The 15,656-nt window shown below is 41.2% G+C and overlaps 1 protein-coding gene across 3 annotated transcripts in view; it reads right to left on the minus strand.

Moving 5' to 3' along the window:
• Positions 1-15,656, minus strand: part of MTUS2 (microtubule associated scaffold protein 2) — a 738,607-nt gene that overhangs the window by 609,739 nt on the left and 113,212 nt on the right. For all 3 annotated transcript variants that reach the window (XR_011339664.1, XM_069882854.1, XM_069882861.1), the window contains one exon: positions 4,259-6,851. Coding sequence is in view for 2 of the 3 variants with exons in the window: in XM_069882854.1 (XP_069738955.1) it covers positions 4,259-6,547 (2,289 nt within the window). In the remaining variant the exon portion in view is untranslated. The remainder of the gene's footprint in view (positions 1-4,258; positions 6,852-15,656) is intronic.

The raw sequence follows: 15,656 nt of genomic DNA on the forward strand, positions 1-15,656 counted from the left end.
GAGAATGTTTTCCAGGATAAGATTTAGTTATATTTTCTCTCCCTGATGAATTGGTTTCAATCAGATTTCACTATGCACTTCCTATCACTTCATATTTAACTGGCAGAGAACATATCAACGCCAAGTACTTCAGCATAAGGAATAGAGAAAATCTTTAAATATAGAAACCACACATTTTTATCAAACTGGGTCAGCTTAGCCAAACTTTCCGTCGCCTCATTTTTTTCTTGCTATGAATAACATAGCAGAGCAAAAAACATGCACACAAAAACAAACAATCACAAGCATAAAACACCTTCTCCAGCTGAGAGAATTGAGATTTACCCAACTATTTTTGAGGAGCTCCGTTTTGGGGGACATAAACTTGCTGTGAAGACACAGTCCTTTTTCTTTTCTATTTAACAGTGAATTCATGAAGTGTATCATTTAACTCATTTCAACACAGTTGTATGCAATTATTGATTATAAGGCCATTTTAAAGATCTTTGGAACAATATTGATTAACATTAGGGCTGTTAGCATCTTGTACTAGATTTTTTTTATGAGGGCCTTCTAAAGCAAAGATCTGTTGCAGTCCGTGAACTAAAAAGAAGCCCAGCTCACCATTTTATTCTGACTGACTGTCTGCTCCTTCCCCACTCACTCCATTTAATGAACTTGTTCGAAAGACATGGAAAGTCTGCAGCAAATACTTGGAGTGCAGAGAATTTCCAGTGGCTGGGTAACGTTGAGCAGAACTGGCAGCACAGCCAGCAGGTAAGGATGCCCAACACTCCCTTTCATAATACTTTGTTTGCAACATCATCAAACATTTATGCCCCAAGCAAGAGTTTTCTTGTCAAGTGCCTGCTTCAAGCAACTGTTTGGGAAAAGAGCTGGCAACATCGGTTCAGGCAGTTCAGATAATGAGATCAGCAGGAAAACATTGCTAGTTTGACTATGTATAAAACAACTCCTCCTATCCCTTTTCCCCTACAGACCTTTAGTTTCATCATTTCAACAAGCTGTAGTCCATGCTATCCGGAGAAAAAAGAAGCCTGTGCTGGGGAACGGACCCATGGAGGTGGTTGAACTGGGCAGGCAAAGCCTTGAGGAGGCAAGCAGGACATTATGAAAATATTTTGCATGGAAAGGGTCATTGGGCACTGGAACAGGCTGCCCAGGGACGGGTGGACGAGGTGCTGAGGGGCATGGTTTGGTGTTTGATAGGAATGGTTGGACTCGATGATCCAATGGGTCTTTTCCAATCTGGTGATTCTATGATTCTATGGTTCATATTTGTATGGATAAACTCTCACCTTGCAGACCAGGCTGGTTTCATCCATGTCGGCCCCTGGGAACAGCCTCTGGGTGAGCACACACTGCTAGAGGTGGACACTGAGCTGGGGATGGTGTTCCCAGTCCAGCAGTATGGGCAACATTTCATGACCTCTGGAGGCTGTGCCTTCCTACTGTTCAGTTCACTAGCATGGCTACAGCCTTTGGTTCCCATGGTTTCACCTGCTACTTCCCATGGAGGGAACTGGGAATACAAAGTAGTCACAATTTTCTGCTGGCACTGACTAGAGTAGGCAGAGGTCCATACTGAGATGGGGAGGCCACAATGCAATGAAGCATGGAGACAATGGCTGGGGATTTATCAAGCATTTCACTTTGAGGGGTTTCTACGTTTTTGTTTTCCTTTCTCAAGAAAGACAGTGCCTCCACGCCATGCAAAAGATCCAAAGAAAAGCACTAGCGGACATGCTAATGTTACAGGTAAGGCTGCCCGTTTAACCTTAGCTCAATTACATTATAGATACAGTCTCTAAGATCAGCTGGACTATTTTCAGAACTGAGCTGTGATTTTTGTCCAAGCTGCTCTACCTGGGTTTTCACTGAGGTAGCCCTCGAGTCTTCCTCAGACAGCTTACCAGGACTTGCCTTGGAGTCTCCTGTCCTAGACAGCATCTTTGAATTTTTGTCACCTCATGGCACCCAGATTATTTAATTGTTCCTACCACTTATCTAGCTGAAGAGTGCTTAGAGATTACAGGTATGATTGATAGCAGCTATTAACACTCCCTATCATAACTATGTAAAGAGCTATAAAATGCTAATCAAAGCCCAAATTAGATATGTGAAATAGTGCAGACTGGGATTTTTTCCCTCACAAATGTAATGCAGAGTACCATTCCCACCCCAGCATCTCCTTGTTTCCAAAATCTGTCCCTTCCACACTGTCCCCCTCACCAGGGTTATTTTGATCTATCTCAATTCATCCTAATTGCTTTCTTTCAGATTATACATTAGTCAGCTACTATGATCTCTTACTGTGCACAGACGCTCTTCTAAACATTTGTCCACTTCCATTGATCAAGCATTTTCCTTTCTCTTGATTCATATTGGAGCTAAATCAGTCCCATTTGCATTCATCTGACTAGAAGTGGACTAAGGTATTTGCTTTTAGAGTGGCAGCCCAAGAGAGTAAATACCATCCCCTGCTCTCAGCTCCTATCTCCTAGGGCAATGCAAACTCATAATACAAACTGAAATTTGATTTTACTTTCTTATCCGCTGTTCCAGGCAATCCAGTTCAAACCTTCCCTTGCTGAAATACCCACCTAAGTCATGTTGCTTGGAGGAGTGGAGAAAGATGTTTTGGATATTCTCCAGCCCATGTGTTCTACTTCTAACTCTAGTCTGGAGCAAATCATTGACTTACTTCAACCTGAATCTTTCTCATATTAAAAACAGTCCTCAAAGGTGCACAGAAATCAGGCCTTTGCTCCTGGCTGTGTCTGCTGATTCTACCCAATTATCTGAATCCCAACTGTATGGACCATAGACATCTATGGCATTCAGAGTCATGTCAGCCTATAGACAGCCAAGCAGCTGTACAGTCTGGGTTATTTTGGCTTTAATTTCCATAGCCATACATTAAGTAGTAATAACCTAATAATTTTCTCTCACCTTAAAATGCAATTGTAAAGACATTTTAATAATGACTGGCACAGAGAAGCTGACAAGAACTTTAATAATTCCTCCTCTGGACACATAATATGAGAGACAGAGCTGGAAACAGAAGTTAGAAGGGAAAGAGCAGATAGTAGCACCCTTTCTGTATTTGGGATGAGATGGCGATCCATCTACAGAGCATATAATATATAACATATAATCTGTGACCACTTCAGTAGGTTGCCTGTTAAGATGCCGTAAAGGCAAACCTACATTCACACATGATATCTTAATTTGGGTATTTGCTAGCTTTTGATTGTCAACACTGTCACCAAGTCTGTTATTTTAGTGCTGTTCCTTGAATAAATACCATATATGGATTGAGTCAGGCATTAAAAAAGCCTCAATAATATAAGAAACATAGCAAAAAAAAAAAGTGGTTTTTTTAAGACTGGTTCAAATGAAATACACTTGTGTGATCTTCAGTGTTTATATAAAAAGCTTGGTTGTGGAGCTACCACAGGTCCCAAGCAGTGGACACAAGGGCACGTCATAGACTTGAATGAAGCTTCCTCTTTCCTGTCATTTCTCCACATTCCAAGTAAGGCCAACCTTGTTCCACTGTGTTCACCTCTCAGAAGGGGACTGCAAGGAACCAAGATTCCTACCCAACTTTATAAAGTGGAAACAAAATCAGATATCAAGAACCAGAATTGGCCAGAAGGACTTCCATCACCTTTTGGCTGCTCAGGAAGGCTTTGCAGCTAAGGGAGATTTCTTACTTAAGATGTAGGTCAATATAACACATGGTTTTGAAACGAGTCAAAAGTAAACCTTTTCCTGCACAATATATATGTTCTAACAAGACCTCTGATAGCCCCCGGGTTTCAGTACAGCTAAACAGAAGGGAATTAGTTTAAACCTTTAATGGTCTGTCTGCAAAAACCTGCCAACTTTCCCATTAAGGAGGAAAAGTCTCTGTGGGCAAATTACATTAATTTTCCAAAGCTATTCTTCAGGGGTAAAAATCCACTTACGGATAAATTCAAACAGTGAGACTTTTTCTTTATAAACATCTCTATTTATACTACTAGCAGGTGACTGGTTTGCTGTGAAAACCTGGAGGAACACTGACAACTTCCAGTCACAGATCAGAGTCAGAGACAGAAATGATTAAGTAAGTTTACTTCTAATGATCACACTTTGCCTCAATTTAGGATTTATTTCTTATTTGAGGTTTCAGAATAACTTCTGGCAGCAACAAGTAAGGAAATTATCACCACTTGGCATACAAAAGAGGGTGTCAAAACCGCCTTCTTACCTCCTGCAGAAACTTCTCGCTTATTGGACTGAAGTGGTGGCCTGGGGGTCTAATTCCTGACACCACCAGTCCGGAACTGAAGAGTCTTGGCTTCTGTAACTCGGGTTTAAATTTGTCATAAAGGATGCTGGTGGGCTTCGCCTCCCCTCCGTTGGACACGTTTTGCTCCGTAGAGATGGGCATGCCACATGCAGGGGTCCCAAAGGGCAGCCCTGCTGGTGCAAATGAAGGATCAAGCTGCTCTATTGAACGAGGGTTTCTTCTGATGTATGTGATGATTTTAGGTCTCACAGGTTTGGGCCTGGGTATGGCTGGTTTCACCTCAATGCTTTCTTCCAGCTTTTCACTGCAGTCACTGTCCACATCTGCCTTATCTGCAGGGGAGCCCTTGGACTGGACCAGGATAGGCTTGGGGATGGCACTGCTGCAAGCAGTCTTGATGATAGGCACTTTAGGGGATATGCTTAACAACTGTGTACTCTCAATGGGAGGTAGCACTGAGGAGGGTGACAGCTTGTCAACATGAAGTGTATAAAGGTCCTTCAAATTATTGTTTGGTAGTGTAGGCTGACCATTAACATCCAGCGCTGCTACTGGGCACACAGGAGTTGGGACGCATAAAACGGCATCAGCCTTTCCCGAAACTTTATAGCTCTCTGATGCTTCATCTGGAGGATGTTTCTGTGTATTAGATGTCTTTTTACTTGGAACTGAAAAGCTCGAGGTTTCTGCATCACTGTCACGGTTGTCAGGTTGTTGATTTGACACTGTCTCTGCACTGTGTGTTCCGTGCTGATCTGAGAGATCACAAGCAGGCACAGCAGCATCCTCAGTGCTTCCTTTGACTAGCATCAGTGTATTCTCATTAACTTTCAGGGGTTTGCTGTCAGGTAGATTAATGTTATGTGTAAAAGATACCTGTTCACCAACTGCTTCAGCACAATCTGTGTCAGCTTCATGTAAATTCTCATTTTTTCTAGGCGTCACTTTGCCACTGGATTTACTGTCACAGGTGAGTGGGAATATTGTTTCCGCTTCTTTGCCAGTAAAATACTCCTCACTAACCTGGCTAGCTGCCCCATTGTCACCGTCATTTCTTCCTCCCCCACTGGTGGTGACATCATCCCTCAGCAATTTGTCATCAGGACATGTTACCACCTGGCTTGACAATGGATCCTCTACTTTATTACAGATGTCTTGAAAATGGGATGCTTGAAATTTTGATGCATCACACCCAGAGCCTTTCTGTTTCTGTGCTGCTGTATTTTCACCTTTTTGACATCCCAGGAACTCTACCAACATAATTCTCTCAATCTTTTGCTGACATGTATTTTTAGATTGTAGAGATGATACAGTCTTAAGCTCCAGTTTCTTACTTTTATCACCCTGACCTAATTGTGCTTCTGATTTACTAGCAATCTCACTGGGCTTAATAGCTGGATGTTGAGAATGAGAAGTATGCAGTGTGCTTTCTACATTAAAATTTGGTACATTTTCTGGTTTACTTATTTTCTTGTTTCCTGAGGTAGATGGTTTGGAATAAAACATAGTATTTTCCTCTGAGGTATTGTCAAGTGGATGAAACACCATCCCAAGAAAATGATCCGTGGATGTTTTTTGTGATTTCTCTGCATTTCCTATCAAATGGTGCGACCTGTCGATGGAGTCTAGTGATGCAGAAAGCAGACGTTTACATGACACACGGCCAAGGAAGTCTTTTGCACATGTTTCAGATTGAGGAGAAAATTTACTTGGTCTTCCCAAAGAAAGCCTTTTTATTCTCTCCACCTCCACAGTCCTGGGCATTTTACCCTTAGAAAAGTTCTGGGTGATGTCAACATCACCTTTGGAAATAACCTCCAGGTTGGCATCATTTGTGCTGCTTTTTAAATTGGACAAACTTTGTCCTCTGCTAATCCTGATATGCCTTGGTATATCCTTAGCTTCACTGGTCCTACAGTCTTTCCCCATTTCCTTGCTTGTGGTGGAGGGCAGCTTGCTTTCCTGTACACTGGTGTGGCAGGTCCGAGAGTCTCTGAAGGTCAGAAGTTTATTCTGCTCTGTATTCAGATGACTAACTTTCTCTGATCGTCCAGAGTGTATATTCCCGCTCTCATCTGTCAAATCACGTTTCTTAACATCCCCTTCAGTGGTTCTAACTTTTGTCACAATTTGATTGGCATTGGTATCTCCCACACTCAATATGGTTTCATTATTATTTTTTATTTCACTGTGGTTGTCCTGAAGCTGAGCATAACATGACTTGTTTGGGATTAAAGGAGCACTCATTTTGAAGCTTCGGGTGACTGCGTTTTTGGCAGCCCTAATTCATGTGAAAGACTTACTTTTTCCCTGTCAGGTTACCTATTATGCATGCTGCAATTATACATTTAAATTATAAACCAATCAGCAGAAAATTCCTCATCAGAAAGCTTTAAGTCTCTTATCAGAGTCACATCTTTGTGCTGTTCAGTTGTCTTTCACGCAGCCACTGGACCTAGGAAATCTTTATGTCATGCAGCAGAGAAGTTCAAAGAAAGCAAAATAGGTCTGTTAAGTCCCCTCTAAATGAGAGCCAGTTAATCCAGCCAACCTATGAGAAAACAGAAAAAAAGAAATCAACATTACACTGATGTCAGGAATCATGCTAACTAAACCAAACTTAAAATCAGCGGGAATCCCAGGTACATCCTCAGGTTAGAGCATTTTTAAACATTTTAGATGCTGTCTTAATGACAACTTTGCTCCTAGAAAAGACTCCCAGTGTAGCACAGTTAAAACTTTCCTGGTTAGAAGAGTGGTTGCTACTGTTCTTAAGCCACATAGATTTTCAACTGGAAATAAGCATAAATAGCTATGTGAGGATGGGACCCTACATCAAAGGTCTAAGTGTTTTCATATTGCTATAACAATGTCTTTATTACACCAAGAGTGCTACTGATGCATTTAAAGCACCACTGTATAGACAAGCCGTAAGAAATAAAATTCTAAGTCCATCAGGGGACATCTGTGTTTTTCTCACCTTGCCTTATACAGGTGTATTTCTGCTGACACTCCATGCCCTTTGACATTATCTTAAAGAGATCTATAGATGCCAAAAAGCAAAAACTATGGCTGGAGGCCTGCAAAGAAAAAATGTCTTTTTCTGAGACAACAGCACATGTGTATATTCAAATACAGAGGATTATACACCAGTTCCAATACAGGGCAGCTTCTTTTGGCTCCCTCCCACCTGTGGCTCTGGCAGCCCAGATTTTTTCCTCTGTCACATCCAACAAGATAAAGGGGAAATTTCTGTCTGTGTCATGCCTACACTCACTCTCTCAGATATTTTTTGTACTGTTATGTTTGTACCCTGTTATATTCGTACCCTGTTATATTCATGCCCTTCATAATAAAGAAATATTGACATCAGAAACTGGGACATGCTCCACATTTAGCAGCAGGTAGAATTCAAAGCGCTTGCAATGCTTCCAGCTGTGCTGGGTTTCTAATTAGGGGATCAGAGGGTCACTAACTAGAAGCGCTGATTAAGAAAGAGCATTGCTCTGCCTGCAGCATCTGGGTGCAAGTCTAGGCTTGCGATTCTAACGCTCGCTGTCAGCAGGTCCTCCCAGCCTTCACAGTCAGTTCTGCTCTGCTCACATCTGGGTCTGATCTCAGATCCAGTTGCTTTATGCAGCATACACACATGTTGTCTGAGCCTGGATTCAGGCTCCTGGCATAGATCCAACTCTTCAACAAACAATAAGTAATTAAATTAATTCATGTAACAGAACACAGTATTAAGGATTTCACTTCAGCACTGCTGAATCGTGTTATTATAGACCTCATTTGCAAAGAACTGTAAAGCAAGACTTTTAAGCTAGTTCTGTGTTCTGTCCCTTTTCCAAGAAAAAAAAAGAACTGAATACTTATTAAATTAAATAAATGCACTATGGAGTTTTTTTCTTTGTTTCTTGTTGTTCTTTTTTTTTTCCACACAGACAATGTCAACAACATAATTTACCCGTTCAGCCTGAAAGCTGAACTCTAAATGCTCTTCACTAGGTGAAGCATGTTTGTTGTTAACTGTTTGATCAGCAAGGATGGACTCCAGTGGGAGCTGCGTCTGGACAGCTCATGTATCCCCCTCAGCTGGGAACTGTGAGAGCTATGAAATGATCAGAGACTGGAACATGGCTCCAATGAAGAAAGGTATATTTAATAAAAGTGTAGTGAGGAAAGATTGGAGAGCTGAGGAAAAGATGGAGGGAACTCATCTTCAATCTTCCTTGTACTACCTTGTAGTACACCAAAAGTACAAACGAGCACATAGAGCAATACTTCAATTTGCCACTTATTTTTGCTCTAAATCTTTTCTGTGGGTTTAGAACAAAGTTAATTAAAGCATTTAAGACAATGAGCATGATGCTAAGAGGCTCTTGGTTCCTTTTATTTACACTGCCCCCAGTATGACTACTGGCACCGCAAATTAAGGTAGTTTTGAAAAAAAAAAAACTTTGTGGAAATACCAGTATTCATTCAAAGCATCTTCACACACAGTGTGAGACAGGTCATGTTGGTATGCATCAGAGAGCAGAATAAATAATTTGGTTTAGCAGTCCTGGTACAAACTGACCAATATGAAGCTCAGAAAAGCTCTGTCTCCTCTCAAATACAGGGTGCTGTACCACCTCAGTAAGCTGCCAGTTGAGATGAACCTCTTAAAGCAGCCAATGCCGGCCAGAGACATGGACTTGAAATGTATGTGTAATTACACGGTTTTAAAAATAAGGCACAATAAAATAACGTCCAGGCAGAGTTTAGTCTTAGGCACTGTTAGCACTGCTCCTGTGCTTCTTCCAGAGTCAATGAGGGATGGGTACCTTGGAAAGGTGGTTCATCCTGTGCTAACATCTTCCAGGATGGACCCTATACACCCAGTCTTCCATCTTCATCTCTTCTGGTGACATCCAATCTCATATTCAAGATGTCACAGACTTGGAGCACACATTACATCCTCACAATTAGCATCCACACAATTATCTAAGAATATTGGAAAATATAAAATATGGAAAATATTGCCTGTTTAACTTTGTAATTTTTTTTTTACAGTTGTCATTGCAATGAATAAACAGAATAATTTTTCTGTGTTTGAAAATAATAGAATCATAGAATCACCAGGTTGGAAGAGACCCACCGGATCATCGAGTCCAACCATTTCTATCAAACACTAAACCATGCCCCTTAGCACCTCGTCCACTCGTGCCTTAAACACCTCCAGGGAAGGTGACTCAACCACCTCCCTGGGCAGCCTGTTCCAGTGCCCTATGACCCTTTCTGTGAAAAATTTTTTCCTAATGTCCAGCCTAAACCTCCCCTGGTGGAGCTTGAGGCCATTCCCTCTTGTCCTGTCCCCTGTCACTTGGAAGAAGAGGCCAGCACCCTTCTCTCCACAACCTCCTTTCAGAATAGAATATGGCATTACGCTATAAAACATACCGACAGCCCAGAACTCCTGCTAAATTAATATAAAATATAATCATGCTTCTATGTCAATTAGCACCTTATTAATCCATTTTTTCTTGTTAAAGAATACAAGGTTTTGGTTCAATCAATGTAATAAAGTCTTTTATACTGTGGTAGGTGTATCTGAGAGTAAGATGCATGGTTTTGTTACATTTAGAAGATTTGTTCTCCTATAGATAGGTTCTGTCCAAGAAGCTTTGGCTTGGATTTTCTGCAAGATAGTTTATGTGGCACTGTCTAGCCTTAACTTCACTATGCTCTTTGGAGTCAGTGAGATGAAAAGATTCAGCTGTGCTGGAGTTCTGCTTGCTCTTCCTCTGTTTTTTACTGCTCACCTTTGTAGACCGATGTTGGCTGAAACATGCACACCTAAAGTCACTCCCTGCTGTGCAGAGGCTCTGAGGGGACAGAGATGTGAACCTCCTGACTCTCCAGATGCCCTCTTTAGCACAGAAACAGAAAGCAAGAGGAAACTTGATCCCAGTAATGACACAATCTCATCACTTTTAGAAAAATCTCACTGGGGACTCCGGATAAGAAACATGATTGCAAGTCTTAAAATACTTGGTATATGTGAATGTGGATATGGGTAAAGATTTCTGGATACTGTATAGTGTAAAATGTCCCCTCTGAACTGTGGAGAGGAAAACAAAATTATAGCTCTCCTATCACAGCACCTTGGCAGGATGCAGTAATTGTATTTGTGAAAAAAACTTTACAAAATGAAGTGAACATTCTAGACAGTAGAATAAAATGATACCCATCAGACTATGGCTAGCTATGGATCTCATAGGGAGGAGGAAAGTTTGAGGAGCCAGAAACACAATTAAATAATTCTGTTTAACTTCAGCAGTATCAGTTTCCTTCTGAGAAGCCTATCTTTTATGAGCCTGTATTCTAAATGTGAGCGCACGGTCATCTAGGAAAGAAATAGACACAAAAAATAAAATCTGAAATGTATTGAGAATTTTGTGTCCTGTATAAATATTTCCTAATGCTGTCACAGCTGCTTACCCATCCGGGTACTGTAAGTCTAAAACCAGAATATGTACAGCAGGATACAGTAAAACCATCTGGTTGCACTGCTTACGCTTTGCACAGCTTAGGTTGACTGCTTTTTCAGTACAAAGTGTATCAGAAGCACCAAAATACCTTATTAACCATCTGCCATTGAACCTATACCTCTTGCTACTAGCATAAAAAAAAAAAAAAGGAAAAAACCAAAATGAGAAAGCAATGGGTTTGTAAATGGAAGGGGCAGAGCTAGTAGCCTGCAAATGGTGAACTATAAGCCAGACATTGCCTGCCCTCTCCTGCAAGGTAAATGCTCTTGACCTGGTGGGATTTCACTGCAAAGGGGTGAGGGTCATGCTTTTGGCTACACGTGGGGACCTGCATGCCAGCCCATTTTGTAGGGACTCGGAGAGAAAGCCAAGAGGTGTGATGGGGTGTTTATCCTCCCAGAAGGCATCCACGACTGCCTGATCACAACTCGTTTGAAAGCACATAGTGAGATGCCTCCAGCCGTTAACCTCAATAGTCATTCTGGTCTTAAGCCACAAGTTCACAAACCCCTGTAGCATCCGGGATAAGGGCTGAGTAAAAGCTCCAGCTCTGCTGCCCTCCACATAAGCAGAAAGGATCTGCTGTCTTTGCATTACAGTACTCACAGATAAACTTCTGCATAAAGAGACTTCAAGAAAGAAATCTCAGCCCACAGGAAAGATGCTTCTATTGTCTGACCAATGCAGCAATGAAGAGCAACAGACGAGTACATGAGGAATATATTTGAATAAAGTAGAAAACGGATGCAGTGTTTACAGTTACTACAGAAAACTGGCATGAACGGCAGCCTCCAGATATGCACAGCTGTCCCAAGAAATGCCACTGGGGAGGACTGGCAAACCAACTACAGCCTGGCTGAGGAGTTCTCTGGGAGAAGAGATACCACTTCAGCTAATGCCAGGAATGCACATTGCCAAGAACTGAGCATCATGGATGAAACAGTGCTGGAAGGGAACAAAGTGAGAATATCTTCTTGAGAAGCCCAAATCATTACAAACAACTTCTTCCAATGGTGAGGGATGTTGAAAACTGATACTAGGACATTTTTTAAAAAAGCTAGTAAACCTCTTGGAGTGGGTATCATACAATCTGAATTAATTAAAAGTGGTGGAAAAGCACTCTTTTTTTAATGTGATTTGGAAGGCTGCAAACCAAGATTTGGATACACTCCCTGATGGCTTCTATTCATAATGAAGCAATCCCAACTGTTTGGGGAAATTACAGTATAATCTCATCATTGGCAGATCCTATGGAAATGTTGCTTTATATCATGAAAAGGACTACTTCAGATGGACAACTTTATGCCTGATGAGCAATTAAGTCATAGGCAAAGAAGGGAAATGGCAGGGCAAATGTTAAATTTTTACACCCTGGAAAATGATAGGAAGACAGTTCTGATTCACCTTTAAAACTGAAAAGATCTGAAGATACTAGAAGCCTTTGTAGAATGCGAACCTATAGCACTCACAGGGTTTCATTGTTTCAGTGGTTTTAATGCTTTTGCAGTCAATAAATTTAAATATTTTCATTATTTACATGATTATCTATTTCATATCTATATCTATTTAAATAAAGATATTAAAACTGGATATAGAATAGCTAATGATAAGGAATGAGAGGGTTTACATGAAAAAGCAAAGTTCTCAGTTTTATTTTTTATTCACCAATAAAACAGGTTTTAGTTCATCCAAATTATTAATGAATTCATGCTGATTTATCAAATTAATTTTACCAAAATAGTTATGAACAGAACGGATTTGAAACTTTTGCCACATCTAGGTTCAGAATTTTCTACATCAAACATTCATTTTACAGTTCAAATACTATTTCAAGATCAAATTTACTTCATGTTTAGATTTTTTTTAAGTTTTTTAAATGGTAAGTCAGGTGACACAGAAAGGTTATTTCCTCCACACAAACTAGTATTTTGTTTTCCCACATAATGAGGTGGTAGCAAGGCCAGTGGATAACTCTAGTTATTGCTCTCACTAGGTCTATGAGGAGATGATTAATTTTTGCTGTTTTCCTGGGTCAGTGTTTCTCCTTTACTTCCAGTTGGTATGACACATGAAGGATAATACCAGACGTGCCAGGTGTGGCCACATACATGCAAGGCCGCTCATCAGCTCCTTAGCTTCTGAAAACAGCCTGTGACAAAGGAGATGGGGACACAGCCAAAGGAGGACTGCTGAGAAGGATTCAGCCCAGGTCCTGCCCACCACCATAATCAACAAGAAAGCACCGAAATCAGAATACAGCTTCATTCTCTAGACCCTGTGTGCTTGTTACCTTTGTTCTCTTTCCCCAGGCACTTTGGGATCAAGGCTACAGTAATATAATTTCCTTATACAATACGCCCAAGAGAACTTTGGGAAGCAACACAGCTCCCTGTTTGCTGGAAATCAGGACCATGTGCAGCACTACTGAATGCACAACCAGAGGTAAAGGTACTGAAGCAAGGATGTCTCTTGGTTTTCCCAAGAGAGGGGAGGTGGCAGCATCTCTCTCCATGACCTGAAGCAATAGGACTGAAAAATCAGTTACCAGCCTGAAACCCCAGTCCTGGAAATTGCCGTAGCTCCTGGCAGTATCATGGCATATAACTGGCTTGCAAATGCAACTTCTTTTTCTGAATAAAATGAAAAACTGGAAGCTAGAAGCATTTACACACATCCTTAGCTGCCTATGTACAGTAACTGGAGGACATCAACCCAGAAAGGAAAGTAAAGGGAATACACTGTTTTTCCTTTGGCTGAACACCCCTTTTCAGCACCTGAACATTTTATCTCTTACATCCTACTGTGGATGGGAAACAGCCACAACACGTGCAACTGCTGTTGGCCAAAGCAACCTACACCCTCTTGGTCTCCACACGATGGAACAGCCCCACAACTTTTCCTTGCCATGGCAGTAGCAATGGCAATGAAAACTGCAGAAATCTTTGTAAAGCTCCTTAATTTACCTCTGGTTAAACTGTGGGGATCAGTATGTCTTTAATGCAAATAGATCAAAATCCTTCTCAGATAATATATTCTTTCCTTTTCAGAAGAAACTTGTAAATGTGTGGGCTTGGCGTCTCCTTCGTTCAAAACTTCATTTTGTAATACAAATCTGAAGAGTTACCCTAACTATCTATTACCTGTGAGGGCTGAATTCTCAAAGCATGCTATGTGGAAAGAATCCTGCTAACTGCTATTTCAAAGGAGTATGGGATTTTGGATTAAAGATTCCCATTATCAAAACTGACAAATTATTTTAATTAATAACATCAGTCAAGCCTCTAGAAGACATAAACCTTAATAGGTCTTTTTCAATACTTCCTTTTTAACATTTCCATTCACTTTCAAATGCTCACTGTTGGATAAGACAGCATACTCTGATAAGCAACCCTATTAATCAGATCCTCTTCAAAAGCAGAAGTTTCTCATTGTCTTAACAATGGCAAACAGGAAGCTGACTTGATAACCACAGAAACTTATATAACAAATGCCCGGTTTCATTTTAATTCCAGATAAGCACACGTGGTTAAAGGTATAGGAACAGCTCATACTTTCTAAGGCACAATTCAGGATTTCAAAGGAAAACAAACAGCAGAACTTCAGGGAAAGCCACTAAGAAGGGACATAGTGTTAGATGAAGACATCCTGGCTGTTTAAGCAGTAAGAGCTGGTAAATCAAGCAAGGCAAGACCTCTCCCCAGAGCTCCAGTCCACATAGATGCATAATCATAGAATCATAGAATCACCAGGTTGGAAAAGACCCATCAGATCACCGAGTCCAATCATTCCTATCAAATACTAAACCATGCCCCTCAGCAATGAGGTTTTCCCTCAGCCTCCTCTTCTCCAGGCTAAACAATCCCAGCTCTCTTAGCCGTTCCTCATAAGGCCTGTTCTCCAGCCCCTTCACCAGCTTCGTTGCTCTTCTCTGGACTCGCTCCAGAGCCTCAACATCCTTCTTGTGATGAGGGGCCCAGAATTGAACACAGTATTCAAGGAGCGGTCTCACCAGTGCCGAGTACAAATGCCACAGCCATGGGCAAAACACAGGCAGTATGAGAAAACATTCAATCAAAAGCCCAAAGGAGAGAAATTTATCACCCCTGGGCACCACAGAACAAATAAAAATGGCAAGAAAGAAAACAGTAAAGAAGATTCCTTGGAGACAAGCACGGTCAAGGCAAAGACTCATTCCTCCCAAACAAGTAGAAACAAACAGATGAAAAATGACAGACTGAAGTCAATACTGCCATAGCTCAGCTCAGCTGTCATGCATGAACATGTTACACCAGGACTGATCCAAAGTACAGGGACAGCCCTCTGCACTGTTCCTTTTGCATGTGGATGCTAGCAAGGCCACCATGAACGTACTACTTCACCACTGCGCACAGTGCTGCAAATGTCAACAGGAGATAGTACTGAAGGTGAGAGATGCATCATTAGGGCTTGTGGTTCTCATGTGTCAGAAGGGAGGGAGCAGCAAAAGGAGCCTGTCCCAACTTTCTGATCTTCACCTTGCACAGACTAGCCAGGAACTTACTGTGTTCCTTTACCCAAAAACACGAACCACAGTTTATCATAAAATCTGCAGCTGCTGGACAGTTGATGCATTGGGCCCCAAAACTCTGTTTTATTTATTTCTGCACAGCACAAAATCTTGACATAGTAAGGGGGTTGTCAAATGTTTCCAAAATGAACATTTTTTTTTTTTGCTAAGACTGCTAAATCTTTCCTGCCTTCCAGAAAACATCTGGGAGACAGTGAAAAATATATTTAGTTGTAACACTCAATCATGAAAAAAAGTTCATAAATTTGCTTCCTAT

The sequence above is a fragment of the Phaenicophaeus curvirostris genome, chromosome 1 (assembly GCF_032191515.1).
Source record: "Phaenicophaeus curvirostris isolate KB17595 chromosome 1, BPBGC_Pcur_1.0, whole genome shotgun sequence".
In the NCBI taxonomy this organism is placed as follows: Eukaryota; Metazoa; Chordata; class Aves; order Cuculiformes; family Cuculidae; genus Phaenicophaeus; species Phaenicophaeus curvirostris.